General features: G+C 49.9%; 3 protein-coding genes across 3 annotated transcripts in view; 2 read left to right on the forward strand and 1 right to left on the reverse strand.

The window, feature by feature from the left end:
• Positions 1-802, forward strand: part of LOC121854901 — a 31007-nt gene extending 30205 nt beyond the window's left edge. The window contains exons 4-5 of the mRNA XM_042349709.1: positions 88-261; positions 707-802. Of these exons, the coding sequence (XP_042205643.1) occupies positions 88-261; positions 707-802 (270 nt within the window). The remainder of the gene's footprint in view (positions 1-87; positions 262-706) is intronic.
• A 939-nt stretch (positions 803-1741) lies between these two features.
• On the forward strand, positions 1742-3363 carry LOC121854902. The gene is made up of 3 exons (XM_042349710.1): positions 1742-1994; positions 2139-2909; positions 2993-3363. Exons 1-3 carry the CDS (start codon positions 1742-1744, stop codon positions 3361-3363), a joined length of 1395 nt encoding a protein of 464 aa, XP_042205644.1.
• Positions 3364-4395: 1032 nt separating this feature from the next.
• LOC121854903 (carboxypeptidase Y-like) lies at positions 4396-4932 on the reverse strand. The gene has a single exon (XM_042349713.1). The coding sequence runs from the start codon at positions 4930-4932 to the stop codon at positions 4396-4398; it is 537 nt and encodes a 178-aa protein (XP_042205647.1).
• Between the last annotated feature and the right edge of the window lie 19047 nt (positions 4933-23979).

Consider the following 23979-nt stretch of genomic DNA (forward strand, 5'->3'; position numbering starts at 1 on the left):
TTCTGGTGGTCTATGGTGGTCTCTGGTGGTCCCTGGTAGAGTCTGTGGTCCTTGGTGTTCTATGGTGGTCTCTGGTGGTCCCTGTAGAGTCTGGTGGTCCCTGGTGTTCTCTGGTGGTCTCTGGTGTTCTATGGTGGTCTATGGTGGTCTCTGGTGGTCCCTGGGTCTCTGGTGGTCCCTGGTAGAGTCTGGTGGTCCCTGGTAGAGTCTGGTGGTCTCTGGTGTCTTCTGGTGGTCTATGGTGGTCTCTGGTGGTCCCTGGTAGAGTCTGGTGGTCCTTGGTGTTCTATGGTGGTCTCTGGTGGTCCCTGGTAGAGTCTGGTGGTCCCTGGTGTTCTCTGGTGGTCTCTTGGTGTTCTATGGTGGTCTATGGTGGTCTCTGGTGGTCCCTGGTGGTCTCTCTGGTGGTCCCTGGAGAGTCTGGTGGTCCCTGTGTTCTCTGGTGGTCTATGTGTTCTATTGGTCTATGGTGGTCTCTGGTAGAGTCTGGTGGTCCTTGGTGGTGCTATGGTTATGGTGGCCCTTGGTGGCCATGGTGGTCTCTGGTGGTCCCTGGTGGTCTATGGTGGTCCCTGGTAGAGCCTGGTGGTCCCTGGTGTTCTCTGGTGGTCTCTGGTGTTCTCTTGGTGGTTCTGGTGGTCTCTGGTGTCCCTGGTAGAGTCTGGTGGTCCTTGTGTTCTATGGTGGTCTCTGTGGTCCCTGGTAGAGTCTGGTGGTCCCTGGTGTTCTCTGGTGGTCTCTGGTGTTCTATGGTGGTCTGGTGGTCTCTGGTGGTCCCTGGTGGTCTCTGTGGTCCCGGTAGAGTCTGGTGGTCCTTGGTTCTCTGGTGGTCTATGGTGTTCTATGGTGGTCTGTGGTCTCTGGTCCCTGGTAGAGTCTGGTGGTCCTTGGTGTTCTATGGTGGTCTCTTGTGGTCCCTGGTAGAGTCTGGTGGTCCCTGGTGTCTCTGGTGGTCTCTGGTGTTCTATGGTGGTCTATGTAGGTCTCTGGTGGTCCCTGGTGGTCTCTGGTGGTCCCTGGTAGAGTCTGGTGGTCCCTGGTGTTCTGCTGGTCTATGGTGTCTCTATGGTGGTCTATGGTGGTCTCTGGAGAGTCTGGTGGTCCTGGTGGGCGGTGGTTCATGGTGGCCCTTGGTGGGCTAGTGGTGGTCTCTGGTGGTCCTTAGGTCTATGGTGGTCCCTGGTAGAGTCTGGGGTCCCTGGTGTTCTCTGTGTCTCTGTGTTCTGTGGTCTATGGTGGTCTTGGTGGTCCTGGTAGAGTCTGGTGGTCCTTGGTGTTCTATGGTGGTCTCTGGTGGTCCCTGGTAGAGTCTGGTGGTCCTGGTGTTCTGGTGGTCTCTCTGGTGTTCTATGGTGGTCCATGGTGGTCTCTGGTGGTCCCTGGTCTCTTGTGGTCCCTGTAGTCTGGTGGTCCCTGGTAGAGTCTGGTGGTCTCTGGTGTTCCCTGGTGGTCTATGGTGGTCTATGGTGGTCTATGGTGGTCTCTGGTGGTCCCTGGTGAGTCTGGTGGTCCTGTGTTCTATGGTGGTCTCTGTCCCTGGTAGAGTCTGGGTGGTCCCTGGTGTTCTCTGGGTGGTCTCTGGTGTTCCATATGGTCTATGGTGGTCTCTTGTGTCCCTGGTGGTCTCTGGTGGTCCCTGGTAGAGTCTGGTGTCCTGGTGTTTCTGGTGGTCTCTGGTGTTCTATGGTGGTCTTGGTGGTCTTGGTGGTCCCTGGTAGAGTCTGGTGGTCCTTGGTGGGCTATGGTGGTCCATGGTGGCCTTTGGGGCTATGGTGGTCTCTGGTGGTCCCTGGTGGTCTATGGTGTCCCTGGAGAGTCTGGTGGTCCCTGGTGTTCTCTTGGTGGTCTCTGGTGTTTATGGTGGTTCCATGGTGGTCTCTGGTGGTCCCTAGAGTCTGGTGGTCCTTGTGGCCATGGTGGTCTACGGGCCTTGTGGGCTATGGTGGTCTATGGTGGTCCCTGGTGTTCTCTGGTGGTCCTGGTGTTCTATGGTGGTCTGTGGTGGTCTCTGTGTACCCCTGAGAGTCTGGTGGTCCTTGGTGGCTCATGGTGGTTCATGGTGGCCTTGTGGGCTGGTGGTGGTTCATGGTGGTCTCTGGTGGTCCCTGGTGGTCTATGGTGGCTCTGTGTCCCGGTAGAGTCCGGTGGTCCTGGTGGGCAGGTGGCCATGCAGGTCTCTGGTGGGCCATGGTGGTCTCTGGTGGTCCCTGGTGTTCTCTGGTGTTCTCTGGTGGTCCTGGTGGGCCATGGTGGTTTATGGTGGCCCTTGGTGGGCTATGGTGGTCTCCCAGGTCCCTGGTGGTTCATGGTGTCCCTGCAGAGTCTGGTGTCCCTGGTGTCTCTGGTGGTCTCTGGTGTTCTATGGTGGTCCAGGTCTCTGTGGTCCCTGGTAGAGTCTGGTGGTCCTTGGTGGTCTATGGTGGTTCATGCAGGCCCTTGGTGGCTATGGTGGTCTATGGTGGTCTCTGGTGGTCCCTGGTTCTATGGTGGTCCTGTATCTGGTGGTCTATGGTGGTCTCTGGTGGTCCCCGGTTCTGGTGGTCCTGGTAGAGTCTGGTGGTCCCTGGTAGAGTCTGGTGGTCTCCTTGGTGTCTCTGGTGGTCTATGGTGGTCTCTATGGTCCCTGGTAGAGTCTGGTGGTCCTGGTGTTCTATGGTGGTCTCTGGTGGTCCCTGTAGGTCTGGTTGGTCCCTGGTGTTCTTTGGTGGTCTATGGTGGTCTATGGTGGTCCCTGGTAGAGTCTGGTGGTCCTTGGTGTTCTATGGTGGTCTATGGTGTCTCTGGTGGTCTCTTGGTGTCTATGGTGTTCTGGTGGTCTCTGGTGGTCTCTCTGGTGGTCCCTGGTGGTCTCTGGTGGTCCCTGGTAGAGTCTGGTGGTCTGGTGTTCTATGGTGGTCCCTGGTGGTCTGGTAGGTCTGGTGGTCCCTGGTGTTCTCTGGTGGTCTCTGGTGTTCTATGGTGGTCTATGGTGGTCTATGGTGGTCCCTGGTAGAGTCTGGGGTGGTCCTGGTGGTCTATGGTTCCTGTTGGTCTCTGGTACCTGGTGTTCCCATGGTGGTCTACAGGTCTTGGTGGTCTCTGGTGGTCCCTGGTGGTCTCTGGTGGTCCCTGGTAGAGTCTGGTGGTCCCTGGTGTTCTCTGGTGGTCTCTGGTGTTCTATGGTGGTCTATGGTGGTCTCTGTGGTCCCCAGAGTCTGGTGGTCCCAGGTCTATGGTGGTCTATGGTGCCTTGGTGGCCATGGTGGTCTCTGGTGGTCCCTGGTGGTCTATGGTGTCCCTGGTAGAGTCTGGTGGTCCCTGGTGTTCTCTGGGGTCTCTGGTGGTCTATGGTGGTCTATGGTGGTCTCTGGTGGTCCCTGGTAGAGTCTGGTGGTCCTTGGTGGTCTATGGTGGTTCATGGTGGCCCTTGTGGCTATGGTGGTCCCTGGTGGTCCGGTTGTGCCTGGTAGTCTGTGGTCCCTGGTGTTCTCTGGTGGTCTATGGTGGTCTTGTGGTCTCTGGTGGTCCTGGTGGTCTTGGTGGTCCTTGGTGGTCTATGGTGTTCCTGGTGGCCCTGGTGCTATGGTGGTCTGCATGGTCTCTGGTGGTCCCTTGGTGGTCTCATGGTGGTCTCTGGTGGTCCCTGGTGGTCTATGGTGGTCTCCTGGTGGTCTCTGGTGGTCTGAGGTCTCTGCTGGTCCCTGGTGGTCTATGTGTCCCCAGAGTCTGGTGGTCCCTGGTAGAGTCTGGTGGTCTCTGGTGTTCTCTGGTGGTCTATGGTGGTCTCTGTGGTCCCTGGTAGAGCCCTGGTGGCCTTGGTGTTCTATGGTGGTCTCTGGTGGTCCCTGGTAGAGTCTGGTGGTCCTGTGGGCTATGGTGTTCATGCAGGCCCTTGGTGGTCTATGGTCCCTGGTGGTCTATGGTGACCCTTGGTGGTATATGGTGGTCCTTGTGTTCATGGTGGTCCCTGTGGTCCTTGGGTGTCTCTTGGTGGTCCTGGTGGTCTATGGTGGTTCCTGTGTCCTTGGTGGTCCCTGTGGTCCTGGTGGTCCCTGTTGGTCTCTTGGTGGTCCCTGGGTCTATGGTGTCCTTGGAGTCTGGTGGTCCTTGGTGGTCCTTGGGGTCTATGGTGGTCCTGGTGGTCCTTGGTCCCTTGGTGGTCTATGGTGGTCCTTGGTGGTCTGTGGTGGTCCTTGGTGATCTGTGGTGGTCCCTCAGGTCTGTGGTGACCCCTGGGGGCATGGTGGTCCTGGTGGTCTGTGGTGGTCCCTGGTGGTCTATGGTGGTCTCTGGTGGGGTATGGTGGTCCTTGGTGATCTGTGGTGGTCCCTTGTGGTCTATGGTGATCTCTGGTGGTCTATGGTGGTCCTGGTGGTCTGTGGTGGTCTCTTGGTGGTCTATGGTGGTCTCTGTGGTCTATGGTGGTCCTTGGTGGTCTGTGGGTTCCTTGTGGTCTGTGGTGATCTCTGTGGGTATGGTGGTCCTGGTGATCTGTGGTGGTCCCTTGTGGTCTATGGTGACTCTGGTGGGTATGGTGGTCCTTGGTGACCGGTGGTGGTCCCTGGTGATCTGTGGTGATCTCTGGTGGTCTATGGTGGTCCTTGGTGATCTGTGGTGGTCCCTGTGGTCTGTGGTCCCTGGTGGTCTGTGGTGGTCCCTGGGTCTGTGGTGGTCCTTTGTGATCTGTGGTGGTTCCCCTGGTGGTCTATGGTGGTCCCTAGGTCTATGGTGATCTCTGGTGGTCTGCAGATCTCTGGTGGGGTATGGTGGTCCTTGGTGATCTGTGTGGTCTATGGTGGTCTCTGGTATGGTGGTCCTTGATCTGTGGTGGTCCCTTGTGGTCTGTGGTGACCCCTGGTCTATGGTGGTCCTTGGTGGTCTATGGTGGTCCCTGGTGTCTATGGTGGTCCCTGGTGGTCTATGGTGGTCTGTGGTGGTCCCTGGGTGGTCCATGGTGGTCCTGGTAATCTGTGGTGGTCCTTGTGGTCTGCAGGTCCTTGATCAATGGTTGTCCCTGATGGTCCCTAATAGTCCCTGGTAGTCCCTAGTGGTCCCTTAATCACCTAACGCTAATCCTCGTCTCATCAAGGTTAATCTGTTCCCTCTACAGCCTAAACTCCTTGTCATCTGTATGCTAATGGGGCAGGAGGAGGGAGGAGGAGGAGGAGGAGGAGGAGGGGGAGAGGAGGAGGAGGAGGGAGGAGGAGGAGGGGAGGGAGGAGGAGGAGGAGGGAGGAGGAGGAGGGAGGAGGAGGGAGGAGGGGAGGAGGAGGAGGAGGGAGGAGGGGAGGAGGAGGAGGAGGAGGAGGGAGGAGGAGGAGGAGGAGGGAGAGGAGAGGGAGGAGGAGGAGGGGGAAGAGGAAGCTAGGTGTGGAGGAGGAGGGAAGGAAAGGTTATAGGCTTGGAGGAGGAAGAGGAAAAATTGGGTAGGAGGAGGAGAAGACAGAGAAGAGGTGAGAGGCTGGGAGTAGAGAGAGGGAGAGAGACAAGAGGGGGAGGAGCTGAGGGAGGGAGGGAGGGAGGAGGGAGTAGGGTGGGAGGCTAGGAATGAGAGGAGGAAGAGGAAGAGGAAGAGAGACAAGAGAGGAGGAAAGGTGGAAGGCTGTGGTCATTTTGGTCTTCCTCCTCATCCAATCTTTTAGCTATTTATTCCACCTCTCTCCACAGACACCGGCCCCTGTGTGTTTGTCTATGTGGATTAGTCAGTGCCTGTCTATCTATCCTGTCTGTCTGTGTGTGTCCGTCTGTCTGTCTGTGTGTCCGTCTGTCTGTCTATGTGTCCGTGTCTGTTCGTTGTGTCCGTCTGTCTATCCTGTCTGTGTGTCCGTCTGTCTATTGTCTGTGTGTGTCCGTCTGTCATCCTGTCTGTGTGTCCGTCTGTCTGTGTGTCCGTCTGTCTTCCTGTCTGTGTGTCCGTCTGTCTGTCTGTGTCCGTCTGTCTGTGTGTCCGTCTGTCTGTGTGTCCGTCTGTCTATCCTGTCTGTGTGTCCGTCTGTCTGTCTGTGTGTCCGTCTGTCTGTGTGTCCGGTTCGTTCGTGTCTCGTCTGTCTTCTGTCTGTGTGTCCGTCTGTCTGTCTGTGTGTCCGTCTTCGTCTGTGTGTCCGTCTGTCTGTGTGTCCGTCTGTCTATCCTGTCTGTGTGTGTCCTGTCTGTCTGTGTGTCCGTCTGTCTGTCTTATTTCGCCATTACTCTATCATAAACAAGAAGGATTATTTTTTGTTTAATTTGACAAAGTGAATTAACTCGTGACTTTACCTTCCTGTGTTGCGTTATACAGGGGTCAAAGGTCAAGGTCACCTGGTCAATCCCCGGTTAATTAGGACAGCACAGGTAGAATATTACGATGTGTGTTAACTGGGTCACGTGAATATTTGCTAGTGTACATGATGATCTATTGAGGGGAGTATGTACACATGTTTTTACGTACATGGATAATTATACACACACACACACACACACACACACACACACACACACACACACACACACACCAAAGAACAACTCGTAAGCTGCGTTAGGGGGGAAAGCGGCGTATCTTGGGTGGTCCAGGGGTGCAGCGATAGGGCCAGAAGCGTCGCCGGGTTAAAGTTCTTCAGTCAGTCAGTCAGTCAGTCATCAGCTGTCAGTCTCAGTCAGACAGTCAGTCAGTCAGTCAGTCAGTCAGTCAGTCAGACAGTTATCATCACCATCATCACATCATCATTATCATTTATTATCATCTTCATCATAATCACCAATATAATCCGACCTTCTCCTCTTCCTCCTCCTCCAGTTCCTCTTCCTCCAGTTCCTCCTCCTCCAGTTCCTCCTCCAGTTCATCACCACCCTCCTCACCATCGCCTCATTACCCGCAAGTGTTGGCCCAGGGTTCTCCAGGGAGGGACCGTAGTAGATAGTTTTCACCAAATATGATGCAAATCGCTGCTGAAATTGGGCTGGTCGGGCAAGTGATGGGGCGAGTGAAGAAAAATCAACACCTCGGGCCAGACTGGGAGCCAATTTGATGAGGTTTTATGAGACGGCGGGTTCATGTTTAATGGTCTGGCTTATACCTACCTTACCTGCCTACCCTAACTACCTACCCCACCTCTCTCTGTATATTTCTATCTCGCTGTTCGTCTCATTCTCTACTCTTTCTTTCTCTCTCTATTTCTCTGTATCTCTCTCTTCCTTCCTCTCCACTTTTCTCTTGTCACCACTCACCTTTCCTACCTTCCTTCCTTCCTTCCTTCCTTCCTTCCTTCCTTCCTTCCTTCCTTCCTTCCTTCCTTCCTTCCACCTATGACACAACATAACATAAACTGACCGTGATTAACTTATCGTTTCGCTGTAAAATATCACCATGACAAATCACCCTTACCCATTGAACAAGCTTACTACCACACGCACCATTAACTCTCTCTATTAACACATTAACTCTCTCTATTAACACCATTAACTCTCTATTAGCACCATTAACTCTCCTTAACACCATTAACTCTCTTTATTAACACCATTAACTCTCTATTAACACCATTAACCTCTATTAACACCATTAACTCTCTATTAACACCATTAACTCTATTAACATCATTAACTCTCTATTAACACCATTAACTCCTCTCTATTAACACCATTAACTCTCCTATTAACACCATTAACCCTCTCTATTAACACCATTAACTCTCTATTAACACCATTAACTCTCCATATTAACACCATTAACTCTCTCTTAACACCATTAACTCTCTCTATTAACACCATTTACGCTCTATTAGCACCATTAACTCTCTCTATTAACACCATTAACTCTCTCTATTAACACCATTAACTCTCTATTAACACCATTAACTCTTTCTATTAACACCATTAACTCTCTCTATTAACACCATTAACTCTCTATTAACACCATTAACTCTGTCTATTAACACCATTAACTCTCTTTAAACCATTAACTCTCTTAACACCATTAACTCTCTATTAACACCATTAACTCTTTCTATTAACACCATTAACTCTCTTATTAACTCTACCATTAACTCTCTATTAACACCATTAACTTCTATTAACACCATTAACTCTCTCTATTAACACCATTAACTCTCTCTATTAACAACATTAACTCTCCCTATTAACATCATTAACTCTCTTTAACACCATTAACTCTCTCTATTAACACCTATAAGATGATGTTAACCAGATTATACTTATTGTTTCACTAATTGCTGGAGGTAAATGTACATATCAGGTGACACTAAGAGAGTTCAGTGACTTACATGGTGGGTCGTCTTGGCATTGTTACATGGGTGGGTCAGTCTTGGCATTGTTACATGGGTGGGTCGTCTTGGCATTGTTACATGGGTGGGTCAGTCTTGGCATTGTTACATGGGTGGGTCAGTCTTGGCATTGTTACTACGGTGGGTCAGTCTTGGCATTGTTACATGGGTGGGCAGTCTTGGCATTGTTATTGGGGGTCAGTTTGGCATTGTTACATGGGTGGGTCGTCTTGTATTGTTACATGGGTGGGTCAGTCTTGGCACTGTTACATGGGTGGGGTCAGTCTTGGCATTGTTACATGGGTGGGTCAGTCTTGGCATTGTTACATGGGTGGGTCAGTCTTGGCATTGTTACATGGGTGGGTCAGTCTTAGGCATTGTTACATGGGTGTGTCGTCTTGGCACTGTTACATGGGTGGGTCAGTCTTGGCATTGTTACATGGTGGATCAGTCTTGGCAGTGTTACATGGGTGGGCTGCCTGGCATTGTTACATGGGTGGGTCAGTCTTGGCATTGTTACATGGCTGGGTGAGTCTTGGCATTGTTACATGGTGGGTGTCTTGGCAGTGTTACATGGTGGGTCAGTCTTGGCAGTGTTACATGGTGGGTCAGTCTTTACAGTGTTACATGGTGGGTCAGTCTTGGCAGTGTTACATGGGTGGGTCAGTCTTGGCACTGTTACATGGGTGGGTCAGTCTTGCACTGTTACATGGGTGGGTCAGTCTTGGCATTGTTACATGGTGGGTCAGTCTTGGCATTGTTTCATGGGTGGGTCAGTCTTGGCACTGTTACATGGGTGGGTCAGTCTTGGCACTGTTACATGGGTGGGTCACTCTGGCAGTGTTATATGGGGGTCACTCTTGGCAGTGTTACATGGGTGGGTCAGTCTGGCACTGTTACATGGGTGGGCAGTCTTGGCATTGTTACATGGGTGGGTCAGTCTTGGCACTGTCAGGTGGGTCACTCTTGGCAGTGTTACATGGGTGGGTCAGTCTTGGCATTGTTACATGGGTGGCAGTCTTGGCACTGTTACATGGGTGGGTCACTCTTGGCAGTGTTACATGGGTGGGTCAGTCTTGGCATTGTTACATGGGTGGGTCACTCTTGGCATTGTTACATGGGTGGGTCAGTCTTGGCATTACAAAACAAAACGAACTTCACACACGAATGAAAGAAGAAAGAAATAAAGAAAGAAGAAAAATAAGAAAGGTTCCCACAACTAATGTAATAAGTGATGAAAATAAGTGATGAAAATGGGTGATGAAAATGGGGAGGGCGGTGTTCATTAGTGGTCCCATTAACCTACCTCTCACAATTTTTTACCGTAATGGGGACGGGAGACACTCTATCTCTTCCTATCTCTTACCCGGGGCTTCATCTCTCCTCCGTCTCTATCCTTGACTCTGCCAAATGGTGAGAGATGTTCGGTTAGTCTCTCTGTCTCTTTCGCCTGTTTGTCTCTGTCTATGTCTGTCTCTTTTGTCTGTTTGCCTGTCTCTTTTACTCTCGTCTGTCTGTGTGTCTCCAGTCTGTCTCTTTATCTCTTAGTCTCTCTGTCACAACACACACACACACACACACACACACACACACACACACACACACTATTAAATTACTATCAATAAACCGAATACACTACTAATTACTATTATTTTACTATCGAAGGATCTACTACTACTACTACTACTACTACTACTACTACTACTACTACTACTACTACCTATCGCTGTATACAGGTGTGTGAAAGAGTACCTCTGATTATTACGTCACACAGGTAAGATTAACAGTGCTACCGATGTGTGTGTGTGTGTGTGTGTGTGTGTGTGTGTGTGTGTGTGTGTGTGTGTGTGTGTGTGTGTGTGTGTGTGTGTGTGTGTGTGTGTGTGTGTGTGTGTGTGTGTGTGTGTGTGTGTAATGATAATAATAATAATAATAATAATAACGGTTTATTGAAAGAGCTTAGCCAGAAGGCTGAAAATATACAGTTACATATTTGGGGAATGGGTTAGAATTACAAATAATATATAAAATATGAGGACACAAATAAGACATATAATAACTAGATGGGAAAAGCTCAAACTACAGTTCATTTCAACATAGTGACAGTGCAAGGAGTAGTGTTTACTGGGAGTGAATACACTGATTTATTAAAGTTATTGGATAATTTTTACAATGGTTGGGACTGGGCTGTTTTTATAGCGATCAGTTCGTGCACGTATGGGCTGGATGCGGTTGTGGTGTCGAACAGCAATTCTCGGACTAGGGATCTCAGGTGGTAGTAGGAGCCGGTGTCGGGGATGGTGTAGAAACTTCTTACCAAATTTGCAGATGAGGTCGTGGTGATGGTCAGTGAGAGTCGAAAGGGTCAGTGTGTTTCTTGATAGGAAGGAGAATAATCTTGCATGCCCTCTTTTGCACTTTTTCTAGGTGTTTACGTTGTGGCATTTAGGGAGGAAGACCAGGTGGGGAGGCATAGGTGAGCTTGGTATGAATGTTGTGTAAACACTGAGAAGCTCGTGTAAGGAACTCCGAGGACTTGAGTCGGCGTAGGAGGTGGAGACGGAAACTGGAGGATTTGATAACTTCACTGACGTGTGGTTTCCAATTGTTTGTTGTCTATGGTGACGCCGAGGAGCTTCGTGGAATCTACAACCTGGGTGTGTTCGGACCTTGAGTAATGGAAGGAGGTGGGACAATGTCGGAGGAGAGGTTGATGATGACCATGGTCTTGGTATGGTTGATGGTGACATGGTTGTTGGTGGCCCAGTTTGGAGACTGTTCAATACATCCTGAAGGGCGGTATAGTTAGGGAAGCAGAATTGTTGACGCTGATCCCAATGGTGGAGTCGTCGACATATTTCCAGCGAGCAGGGGTTCTCTTAGGGCATCATTGATGAGCATAAGGAAGCAGAGTGGTCCCATCTTGGTGCCTTGGGGACGCCACAGGTGAGTGACTGAAGGTGGAGACAGCCCCTCGGAAGCGTACAGCTTGGCGTCGGTCACTGAGGAAGTCTGTAAGCCATGGTATAAGACTCTCGAAGCCCGAGGTCAATAGCTTTGTTGATGATTATATTGTGGTCGACTAGGTCGAACGCTTTAGTGAAATCAATGAAGGCGACAGCTACAGACGTTTTCGTTTCTCCGAGATGGCGGTATATGTAATCGAAAGCTGACAAGACAGTGAGTGGTGGAGGAAGTTTTCATGTTGCCAAATGAGGTTGACTCCTGCAATATCAGCATAAGCCCAGTCAGACACAAAACTTTCACAGATTAGGCTGGGTATTGGGGTGATTGCAAGTAGGTCGTAGCTGATTTAGGATTGTGGGCTGGTTGACTTGGGCACTGGTGATACATAAGAGGTCTTCCAGTCAGCTGGGCATCTGGCTTGACTGAGAGAAGCATTGATGATGGAGCAGAGGGTGTGTGTGTGTGTGTGTGTGTGTGTGTGTGTGTGTGTGTGTGTGTGTGTGTGTGTGTGTGTGTGTGTGTGTGTGTGTGTGTGTGTGTGTGTGAGTGAAAGGGGGGGACTGATAGGAAAACAATGTATATATCTATGTATGTATGTATGTATGTATACAGTTCATACATACACATCTCAATATACGTCCATACAATAGCTTCCGTGGTCCTCCTCTTTTCTGCTACACTATAATGTTTTTTGCTTTGTTTTTCATTATTCTGTTGTTCCCTTTAATCCTCTTGTCTATTGTTCCTCCTCTCTACCTCCCCTACCCTCTCTTTCCTCCTTACCTTTCCTCCCTTACCTTTCCTCCCTTACCTCCTTATTCTAAACAAGCCGTATAATACTCTTCTGTCTCTCTGTCTCTCTATATCTTTCTCATTGTCTTTCTTTCTCTCTCTCTCCTTTTCTTTCTTTGTCATTATCGCTTTCTCTCATTCAATATATATCACACCAGTAGTTTTATTTCTATATATCTAAGTGAGAGAGAGAGAGAGAGAATAAATCTGGTGAACACTCAGGTACCCCAAAGTAAACACAGAAGTGACCTTGAGAGGACGTGATGCTAGACTAGGGTGCTGTGGCCTTCACCTTCGGGGGGACGTGATGCTAGACTAGGTGCTGTGGCCTTCACCTGGGGGGGACGTGATGCTAGACTAGGGTGCTGTGGCCTTCACCTTCGGGGGGACGTGATGCTAGACTAGGGTGCTGTGGCCTTCACCTTCGGGGACTGATGCTAGACTAGGGTGCTGTAGCCTTCACCTTGGGGGGGACGTGATGCTAGACTAGGGTGCTGTGGCCTTCACCTGGGGGGACGTGATGCTAGACTAGGTGCTGTGGCCTTCACCTGGGGGGACGTGATGCTAGACTAGGGTGCTGTAGCCTTCACCTTGGGGGGGGACGTGATGCTGAACTAGGGTGCTGTGGCCTTCACCTGGGGGGACGTGATGCTAGACTAGGGTGCTGTGGCCTTCACCTTCGGGACGATGCTAGACTAGGGTGCTGTGGCCTTCACCTTGGGGGGGACGTGATGCTAGACTAGGGTGCTGTAGCCTTCACCTTGGGGGGACGTGATGCTAGACTAGGGTGCTGTGGCCTTCACCTTGGGGGACGTATGAACTAGGGTGCTGTGGCCTTCCCTGGGGGGGACGTGATGCTAGACTAGGGTGCTGTGGCCTTCACCTGGGGGACGTGATGCTGGACTAGGGTGCTGTGGCCTTCACCTGGGGGCGTGATGCTAACTGGGGTGCTGTGGCCTTCACCTGGGGGGGACGTGCTAGACTAGGGTGCTGTGGCCTTCACCTGGGGGACGTGATGCTAGACTAGGGCTGTGGCCTTCACCTGGGGGGACGTGATGCTAGACTAGGGTGCTGTAGCCTTCACCTGGGGGGACGTGATGCTAGACTAGGGTGCTGTGGCCTTCACCTGGGGGGACGTGATGCTAGACTAGGGTGCTGTGGCCTTCACCTGGGGGGACGTGATGCTAGACTAGGGTGCTGTGGCCTTCACCTGGGGGGACGTGATGCTGCTGGGCAGGGTGCTGTGGCCTTCACCTGGGGGACGTGATGCTAGACTAGGGTGCTGTGGCCTTCACCTGGGGGGGACGTGATGCTAGACTAGGGTGCTGTGGCCTTCACCTGGGGGGACGTGATGCTGAACTAGGGTGCTGTGGCCTTCACCTGGGGGGACGTGATGCTAGACTAGGGTGCTGTGGCCTTCACCTGGGGGGGGGGACGTGATGCTAGACTAGGGTGCTGTGGCCTTCACCTGGGGGGGACGTGATGCTAGACTAGGGTGCTGTGGCCTTCACCTGGGGGACGTGATGCTAGACTAGGGTGCTGTGGCCTTCACCTGGGGGGACGTGATGCTAGACTAGGGTGCTGTGGCCTTCACCTGGGGGGACGTGATGCTAGACTAGGTGCTGTGGCCTTCACCTGGGGGGGACGTGATGCTAGACTAGGGTGCTGTGGCCTTCACCTGGGGGGGGACGTGATGCTAGACTAGGGTGCTGTGGCCTTCACCTGGGGGGGGGGTGATGCTAGACAGGGTGCTGTGGCCTTCACCTGGGGGGACGTGATGCTAGACTAGGGTGCTGTGGCCTTCACCTGGGGGGGACGTGATGCTAGACTAGGGTGCTGTGGCCTTCACCTGGGGGGGGGGGGACGTGATGCTAGACTAGGGTGCTGTAGCCTTCACCTGGGGGGGACGTGATGCTAGACTAGGGGTGCTGTGGCCTCACCTGGGGGGACGTGATGCTAGACTAGGGTGCTGTGGCCTTCACCTGGGGACGTGATGCTAGACTAGGGTGCTGTGGCCTTCACCTGGGGGGACGATGCTAGACTAGGGTGCTGTAGCCTTCACCTGGGGGGGGACGTGCTAGACTAGGGTGCTGTGGCCTTCACCTGGGGGGACGTGATGCTAGACTAGGTGCTGTAGCCTTCACCTGGGGGACGTGATGCTAGACTAGGGTGCTGTGGCCTTCACCTGGGGGACGTGATGCTAGACTAGGGTGCTGTGGCCTCACCTGGGGGGACGTGATGCTAGACTAGGGTGCTGTGGCCTTCACCTGGGGACGTGATGCTAGACTAGGGTGCTGTGGCCTTCACCTGGGGGGACGTGATGCTAGACTAGGGTGCTGTGGCCTTCACCTGGGGGACGTGATGCTAGACTAGGTGCTGTGGCCTCACCTGGGGGGACGGATGCTAGACTAGGGTGCTGTGGCCTTCACCTGGGGGACGTGATGCTAGACTAGGTGCTGTGGCCTTCACCTGGGGGACGTGATGCTAGACTAGGGTGCTGTGGCCTTCACCTGGGGGGACGTGATGCTAGACTAGGGTGCTGTGGCCTTCACCTGGGGGACGTGATGCTAGACTAGGGTGCTGTGGCCTTCACCTGGGGGACGTGATGCTAGGGTGCTGTGGCTCACCTGGGACGTGATGCTAGACTAGGTGCTGTAGCCTCACCTGGGGGGACGGATGCTAGACTAGGGTGCTGTGGCCTTCACCTGGGGGACGTGATGCTAGACTAGGGTGCTGTGGCCTTCACCTGGGGGGACGATGCTAGACTAGGGGTGTGTGCCTTCACCTGGGGACGATGCTAGACTGGGTTTTCACTGGGTCCAGGTAACGTCGGCCAGCTCTTGATATAAGGTAGTGTTAATGTGAGAGCTTAATAACTTTTCAGTCCCTCCTCCTTCCTCCTTCCCCCTTCCTCCTCCCCTTCCCTCCCCTCTCTCCCTCCCTCCACCCTTCCTCCCTCCCTCCTTCCTTCCCTCCCTCCCCTTCCTCCTCCCCTCTTTCCCTCCCTCCACCCTTCCTCCTCCCCTCCCTCCTCCCTCTCTCCCCCCTTCCTCCCCCTTCCTCCCTCCCCTTCCCTCCCTCCACCTTCCCTCCCCCTCCCTTCTTTCCCCCTCCCCTCCCCCCTCCCTCCTTCCTTCCCTCCTTCCCCCTTCCCTCCCTCCTCCTTTCACTTCATACCGGTTCGCCATCATCTCTCTCTCTCTACCCCTTCAATTAACTCCTCCCTCCCTCCTCCTCCCTCCTTCACTTCATACCGGTTCGCCATCATCTCTCTCTCTACCCTCTTAATTAACTCTTCCTCTTTACTTACCTCTCAACCTTAATTCCTCTCCTCTCTCCTACCTCCCTTCATTTCTACTCTCACCACCCTTCCTCTTTCCTCCTCCTCCTTCCCTCCTCCTCCTTCCCCCTCCTCCTCCTTCCCTCATCATCATCATTTTTCCTTCACCCCTTTCCTACCTCCATCCCACTTCTCCTTCTCCTCTACTAAATCCTTCTTCCTCTCCTTCCTTTCCTTTTCCTTTATCGTCCTCCATACCTCCTCTTCATCAACCTTCTCTCCTCTTCTTTGTCTCTTCCACCCTCTTCTTCCTCCCCCCTTCTCTCTCTCTCTCTCTCTCCTCTCTTTCAAAACTATTCCCATCCCTTCAACTTTCCCTCCTTCTGAATCATTCCTTTCTACTCCTTCCTCTTCCATCCATCTTACCCCCCCTTCTTCTCCATCCCTTCTTCTTTCCTCTACTCCCTCCCTTTAACCCTTCCTCCTCCACCCCTTTCCTCCTCTTCCTCCTGCACCCCTGTTCCCTCCTCTTCCTCTGTGATGGTGACAGCAACACCACACGTCTCACCACAAGCAACACAGGAAAGCCATTTGCGTTTCGTGTCGGGCATGACAGAGAGAAACGGAGAACCTGTCAAGATCCTCTTCCTCTCTCTCTTCCTCTCTTCCCCCATCTCCTCTTCCCCCATCTCCCTCTTCCCCCCATCTCCTCTCTCTGTCTCCTTCTCTGTATCTGTTGTCAAGCTGTCAAGACCCTCTCCTCTTCCTCCTTCCCTCTCTCTCCCACCCACCCTCTCTACTTCACCCTCCTCCCACCCATCCATCCACCTCCCTCTCTCTCTCTCTAATTCTCTGTCTTATCTGTCGTCAAGCTGCAAGCCTCGCACACAAGCTTGTCAAGTTTAAGGTAAGAACTTTTGTAGGTGGAGGAGGAGGGTTCAGATTCTGCCTCTTGTAGTGTTGAGTGCAGTTACCTGCGGTTCGAATCCCTGGTGTATGTCAGTGTGAAAAAGTACTCTCTCTCCCAGTATCCAAACTTTCACTCCCTCTAAATGCTTACAAACCTCTCCATCCCCTCTCTTTATTCCCTCTCCTCTTCCTCACACTCTCATCCTCTTTACATTCTTCCACTCCCCATTTTTTCATGTCTCTCTTATTCCCTTGTACATTGTGTTTCTTTGCTGCTTCTAGTGAGGATTTAAGGGTCTTGTTGTTGTTGTAGTATTAGTTTCTTTCATATTTTTTTTTTTTATTTCTTCTCTCATTCATCTTCTTTCTTTTCCTATTCTTCTTCCCTTATCTCCTTCCTCCTACTTCAGTTCTTTATCTTCTTCCTTCTCTCATATGGGTTATTTCGTGAGGCCTCCACTTATCCTCACTTCCTCCCCTCTCCTTACCTCCTCACCTCCTTCTCTCCTTCTCTTACCTCCTTACCTCCTCTTCTCTCCTCTCCAGCCATAACTGCAAGGTCAGCTGTGATCATCTTTCTCTCTCTCACCATTTCTCCCTAAATCTCTCCCCCCACCCTCCCCCTCACCCTCCCTCACCCCCTCCCCTCACCCCTCCCTCACCCCTCTCCCTGCCCCTCCCCCTGCCCCTCTCCTCACTCTCTCACAGGCCCTCCAAACACCAGTATTTCAAACTCTGAAACTCAATATCTCTCTCTCTCTCTCTCTCTCTCTCTCTCTCTCTCTCTCTCTCTTCTCTCTCTCTCTCCCCTGTTGGTCCCTGATTGGTGGGTCGAAGAGAGAGAGAGAGAGAGAGCACTACATACATCTTATTGATTTATGGAAGGATAGATAGATAGATAGATAGATAGACAGATAGATGATATATAATGAGGTAAAACAATAGAGAGTGAGGAAAGGTATTTGAAAACACTACACTAATACTGTACAGTTATTGGTACCTGAGAACTGCCTTCACCCACACCAGGAGATAGAGATAGATTGAGAGAGGGAGCAAAAGTTAAATTCTACTCCTATCATTGTGTTTTCTCACACATCTTCTCTCTCTATTTTTTCTCTCTCTCTTTGCTCTCCTCCTCCTCCCTCCTCCCTCCCTCTCTCCCTCCCTTTCTCTCTCCCTCCTCCCTCCTCCCTCCCTCCCTCTCCCTCCCCTCCCTCCCTCCCTCTCCCTTTCTCTCTCCTCTCTCTCCCTCCCTCCTCCCTCCCCTCCCTCCTCCCTCCCCTCCCTCCCCCTCCCTCCTCCTCCCTCCTCTCCACTCCCTCTCCCTCTCTCTCTTCCCTCCCTCCTCCCCTCCCTCCCCTCCCTCTCTCTCTCCTCCTTTTCTCTCTCCCTCTCTCTCTCTCCCTCCTCCCTCCCCTCTCCTCCCTCCCCTCTCTCTCTCCTCCCTCTCTCCCCTCTCCCCTCTCCCCTCTCTCCTCTCTCTCCCTCTCTCCCTCCCCTCCTCCCTCCCTCCCCCTCCCTCCTCCCTCCTCTCTCTCTCTCTCTCCTTTCCCTCCCCTCCTCCTCCCTCCTCCCTCCTCCCTCCCTCTCTCTCTCCCTCCCTTTCTCTCCCTCCCTTCTCTCTCCCTCTCTCTCTCTCCCTCCCTCCCTCCCTCCCTCCCTCCCTCCTCCCTCCTCCCTCCCTCCCTCCCCTCCCTCTCTCTCTCCCCTCCCTCCCTTTCTCTCTCCCCTCTCTCTCTCTCTCCCTCCTCCCTCCCTCCCTCTCCCCTCCCCTCCCTCCTCCCCTCCCTCCCCTCCCCTCTCTCTCTCCCTCCCTCTCCCCTCTCCCCTCTCTCCCCTCTCTCCCTCTCTCTCTCCCTCTCCCTCCCTCCTCCTCCCCTCTCTCCCCTCCTCTCCCTCTCCCTCCCCTCTCTCCTCTCCCCTCTCTCCCCTCTCTCCCTCTCTCTCTCTCTCCTCTCTCTTCTCCCCTCCCTCCCTCCCTCCCCCCTCCCTCCTCCCTCTCTCTCTCTCTCCCTCCTCCTCCCTCCTCCCTCTCTCCCTCCCTCCCTCCCTCTCTCCCTCCTCTCCCTGGTCCACATCTCCATCACCCTCCATGGCCAGCAGGTTGCCTCCTTCGTGTATCATCTGTCTGATTCTCACACAGCCCCTGTGTTGCCTGCGGGGAGGGGCAGGGAGAGTGAGGAGGATGAGGGAAATGGGAGGATAAGGTATAATGAGTGAGGGAGAGGATTGACGAGGGAGATGGAGGAGGGTGAGGCAGGAAGGTGAGGGAGAACTATGGACGTGGGTTTAGCAGATTATTGAAGTATCAGCGTATGGGAGAGAGGGGAGTGGGTGGAGATAATGAGGGAGAGAGAAAAGAAGGGTTGAGACGAATAGGGGGATGGAGGGAGAGAGAGAGAGAGAGAAGGGAGGCACCGTTAGACAAATAAAAAAATAAAAAAATACAATGCATACAGAAACGATACACACTCTTATAATTATGTATCCTACAGCAAGAACTTACAGTGTATTACAGCAAACGAAACACAAGATTATTATTATTTACAAATCTAAATAAAAATACGAAAAAGTTACAACAGATTTATGAAATATTGCCAGTAATAGAATATGTTCGACTGTCATTTGTTAATTAATGGATATATTCGATGTATATGTTTTCATTGTATATATTTTAGATTTATATATTTAGTTTTCCCCACATTTAGTTTCCTCTCTCATGTTATATATATATAGTATGGAAGATGTTGTAATTTGCTGTGATGGGGGCATTAACTATCCCCTGATTGTCTGTCTGTCTTTCCATCGTCTGTCCACATCATTATCGACTCATAAAGTTGTCTATTTATAACTTGTATTGCACGCCTTCAAACACAAGTCATTACATAATTACACCGAATAACAGTCCTTACCTTCCAATTAACCTCTTCCCCTCCCGTACCCTCACTCTCACACAGGTAACTCTCTCTCTCTCTGGGTGATTAGCCATTCAGGTAAGGACTTCGGTGTTGCTGTGATTAGTCAGGTAATTTCCCACGTAATGGCTTGGAACTTTGTGTGTACCCAGACCTACCTACCTGCCTAGCCTACCTGCACGATGGTGATTAGTTCTGTTGGACCCCAGTTCTAGTAGACCGCAGTTCTAGTAGGCCCCAGATCTTCAGTGGGTCATGCTTCTATAGGCCCCAGTTTTAAGAGGTCCCCAATACTAGTTGACTCCAGTTCTTATAGGTTCTACTTCTAGTAGGCCCCAGTTCTAGTAGGCCCCAGCTCTTGTAGGCCCCAGTTCTCCAGGGACCCACCCTAACCTAACCTAACCTAACCTGACCTAACCTGACCTAACCTAACCTAACCTAACCTAACCTGACCTGACCTGACCTGACCTAACCTAACCTGACCTGACCTAACCTAACTTGACCTAACCTAACCTAACCTGACCTGACCTGACCTGACCTGACCTGACCTGACCTGACCTAACCTGACCTGACCTGACCTAACCTGACCTGACCTGACCATCATATATCCTTAATCTGCAGTCGTAATGGACCCCGGAGTCTCATGACTTTCAACTAATTGATTAAGGATCTACTAGGACTGGGATCTACTAGGACTGGGGTCTACTAGGACTGGGGTCTATTTACGACTGGGGTCTATGATTGGAATCTACTAGGACTGGGGTCTATTTGGACGGGTCTATTAAGACTGGGATCTACTAGGACTGGGGTCTATTACGACTGGGGTCTACTAGGACTGGGGTCTACTAGGACTGGGGTCTACTAGGACTGGGGTCTACTAGGACTGGGGTCTACTAGGACTGCAACCTCTCTATTTTCCAAAAGTTTGCTCCTGGGAAAATAAAACTCCTGATATGTTGTTTGTGAGTTTGTCCACCGACCGTGTAGAAAGTTGTCTGTACTTTCTCTTTAGTCAACCACCACTACTACCACCACTACCACTACTACCACGCACCACAACCACCACTACCACACACCACCTACCACTACTACTACCACACACCACCACTACCACTACTACACACTACAACTACTACCACACACCACCACTACCACTACACCACAACCACCACACTACCACAACCACCACTACTACCACAACCACCACTACTACCACACACCACACACCACAACCACACTACCACAACCACCACTACATCACACCACTACCACACCACACCACCACTACTACCACAACCACACTACTACCACACACACACACCATAACCACCACACTACCACCACACACCACAACCACCACTACCACAACCACACACCACCACTACCATACTACAACTACTACCGCACACCACTACCACCACTTCTCCCACACACCACCACTACCACCACACGCCACGACCACCACTACTACCACACACCACAACCGCCAGTACCACTATTACCACAACCACCACTACCACCACTACTACCTCACACCAAAACCACCACACTCCACAACCACCACTACTACCACACACCACAACCACTACTACCACACACCACAACCACCACTACCACTACTACCACACACCACAACCACCACTACCACTACTACCACACACCACTACCACCTTGACCACCGAAGGGTCAAGACGTACCTGGCGCTCCTCTCTGAGCAGCCAGGTCAACTGTTAAGTTGGCCCATACCAACCCCCTCCCCTGAACCCTCCTCCCCACCGGAATATTAACAAGTTCTCGCCAGAAGTTACAATTTCATTTAGGAAAGGAACGGAACCAGTGTTAAACAGAGGTGAACAGTGGTGAACAGTGCTTAAGTCAGTGAGAACAACTCAACAGTAACAGTCGTACCCAAGTTAACCTTCACACAGTGAGGTCCCAGGTACCCAGTGATAACGGCCCGTGAGACCCAACAACAACCACCGATGTGTTAATCCGTCTACGATAGGAAGGCAGACCAAACCTCACTCATATAACACCATCTGTGAGGGAATTACTACACCACATGTCCCTCATAACACCATATGTGAGGGAATTACTACACCACGTCAGGCCCCTCATAACACCATCTGTGAGGGAATTACTACACCACGTGATGCCCCTCATAACACCATCTGTGAGGGAATTACTACACCACGTGGTCCCTCATAACACCATTTGCGAGGGAATTGCTACACCACGCCAGGTCCCTCATAACACCATCTGCGAGGGAATTACTACACCATGCCAGGTCCCTCATTACACCATCTGTGAGGGAGTTACTACACCACGTAAGGCCCCTCATAACACCATCTGTGAGGGAATTACTACACCACGTGAGGGCCCTCATAACACCATCTGTGAGGGAATTACTACACCACGTCAGGCCCCTCATAACACCATCTGTGAGGGAATTACTACACCACGTGAGGCCCCTCATAACACCATCTGCGAGGGAATTACTACACCACGCCAGGTCCCTCATAACATCATCTGAGGGAACTACTAAACCACGTGAGTTCCTCCTAACACCATCTGGGAGGGAGTTACTACACTACTAGTTTGCTGTTCAACACCTACATTAATCTGTATGTTCACTGTATGTTCCTTTACCTTTCTCTAATGAAGGCTTTTGTTAAACCACCAATGTATGTAATAAGTCATTTATGTCCAATGTATATTTTCAGCCTTCGGGCTGCAGAACTTTTTCAATAAACCGTTAATTATTATTATTATTATTATTATTATTATTATTATTATTATTATTATTATTATTACTACCATCACACACCACTACACCACTACCACTACTACCACACACAACTACTACCACTACTACCACACACCACAACCACCACAACCACACCACTACCACCACCACTACTATCACACACCACAACCACCACTACCACACACCACAACCACCACTACTACCACACACCACTACCACCCCTACCACATCCCACCTACATTCACCTACCCCCCCTACCACACACCACCACCTTCAACCACGCCTCCCCAACCACACCCCCTACCACACACCCTACAACCACATACCCCACTACCACATCTCCCCTACACACACACACCCCCATCACACCCCCCTCTACCATCCCTACATACGCCCTCACCCCCCCCCCCATCTCATGCTGTAATATAATAATAATAATCATCACAACTTAATGACGCAATATCACGCTAATTCCTCAGTAATTTCCGCCCGTCATTATGCAAAACAGTGACGTTGGTATGTGTTAAGTAGCTTCTCCACGGTATCTTGACTTTGTGTGTTAATGAAGGCTTAAAGGAGACAAAAATAACACCATTGTATTACTCTCGTTATGGTAATATTGTGTAATGATACTTGATGGTGACTTAAGGTCGGGGTGGGTGGGGTGGGTTGGGATGGGGTGGGGTGGGTGGGGTGGGGTTTGATTGGGTTGTATCTATGTGTCTGTCCATCCATCCATCCATCCACCTCTCTATCCATGATGCAGGGAGTTAGTGACACACAATTCTCGCTGGATCATGTTATTCCTCGCGACAAGTGATATTCCAGCCAGGTGTTGAACTGTTGGTCCTGAGGCTGTTGTTGGCTGCTTGAGTAATGATGATGATGATGATGATGATGATGATGATGATAATAATAGTAATGATGATGATGATGATGATGATGATGATGATAATAGTAATGATGATGATGATGATGATGATGATGATGATAATAATAGTAATGATTATAATAATGATGATGATGATGATGATGATGATAATAATAGTAATGATGATGATGATAATGATGATGATAATAATAATGATGATTATAATAATAATGATAGTAATGATGATAATAATGATGATAATGTTGATAATAATAATAATAGTAATGATGATAATGATGTTGATAATAATAATAATAATATTGATGATAATAATGATAATAATAGTAATAATGATGATAATAATATTGATGATAATAATGATGATAATAATAATAGTAATAATGATAATAATAGTAATAATGATGATAATAATAATAGTAATAATGATGATAATAATATTGATGATAATAATGATGATAATAATAATAGTAATAATGATAATAATAGTAATAATGATGATAATAATAATAGTAATAATGATAATAATAGTAATAATGATGATAATAATAATAGTAATAATGATGATAATAATATTGATGATAATAATAATAGTAATAATGATGATAATAATGTTGATGATAATAATAATAATAATATTGATAATAATAATAATAATAATAATAATTATGATAATAATAATAATAATAATAATAATCGTCAGCAGCACCAAAGTAGTTAATACGATAATATCTAAAATAAATAATATAAATAAACTATATATACTGTATAATATGTCTTTGTTGACTATAATAAAGATAACTCCAGTTAATACAGTTACCTTTATAACACCTCGCTTAAGGCTTTTACTGGGATAATAAATAATGAAACAATACATTTAAGGGTTTATTTTAAGCATATATTTTTATGTAGCTATTAAAAAAATATGTATATTATTGTATTAATGAGAGAAAGTAATGATCAGTGTTAGTTTACCTGAATGAACTAATACAATAAGAAGCTAATTAGTTACCTGGGTTTCATTACTTCACAGTTTTATCAAGTACTATTCACGTCTCTCATTAAACTGGTATGTTTTGGTGTATATGTATAAATAATAATAATAATAATAAACGGCTTATCAATAGAGTTGCAGCCGGTGGCTGAAAATATACAGATTTACATTTGATTTAGACATAATGATATAATATGCATTGAATACATTTACAGGGCTGTACAGTACATAA

Source organism: Homarus americanus, unplaced genomic scaffold, assembly GCF_018991925.1.
Source record: "Homarus americanus isolate GMGI-L3 unplaced genomic scaffold, GMGI_Hamer_2.0 scaffold35292, whole genome shotgun sequence".
Classification (NCBI taxonomy): Eukaryota; Metazoa; Arthropoda; class Malacostraca; order Decapoda; family Nephropidae; genus Homarus; species Homarus americanus.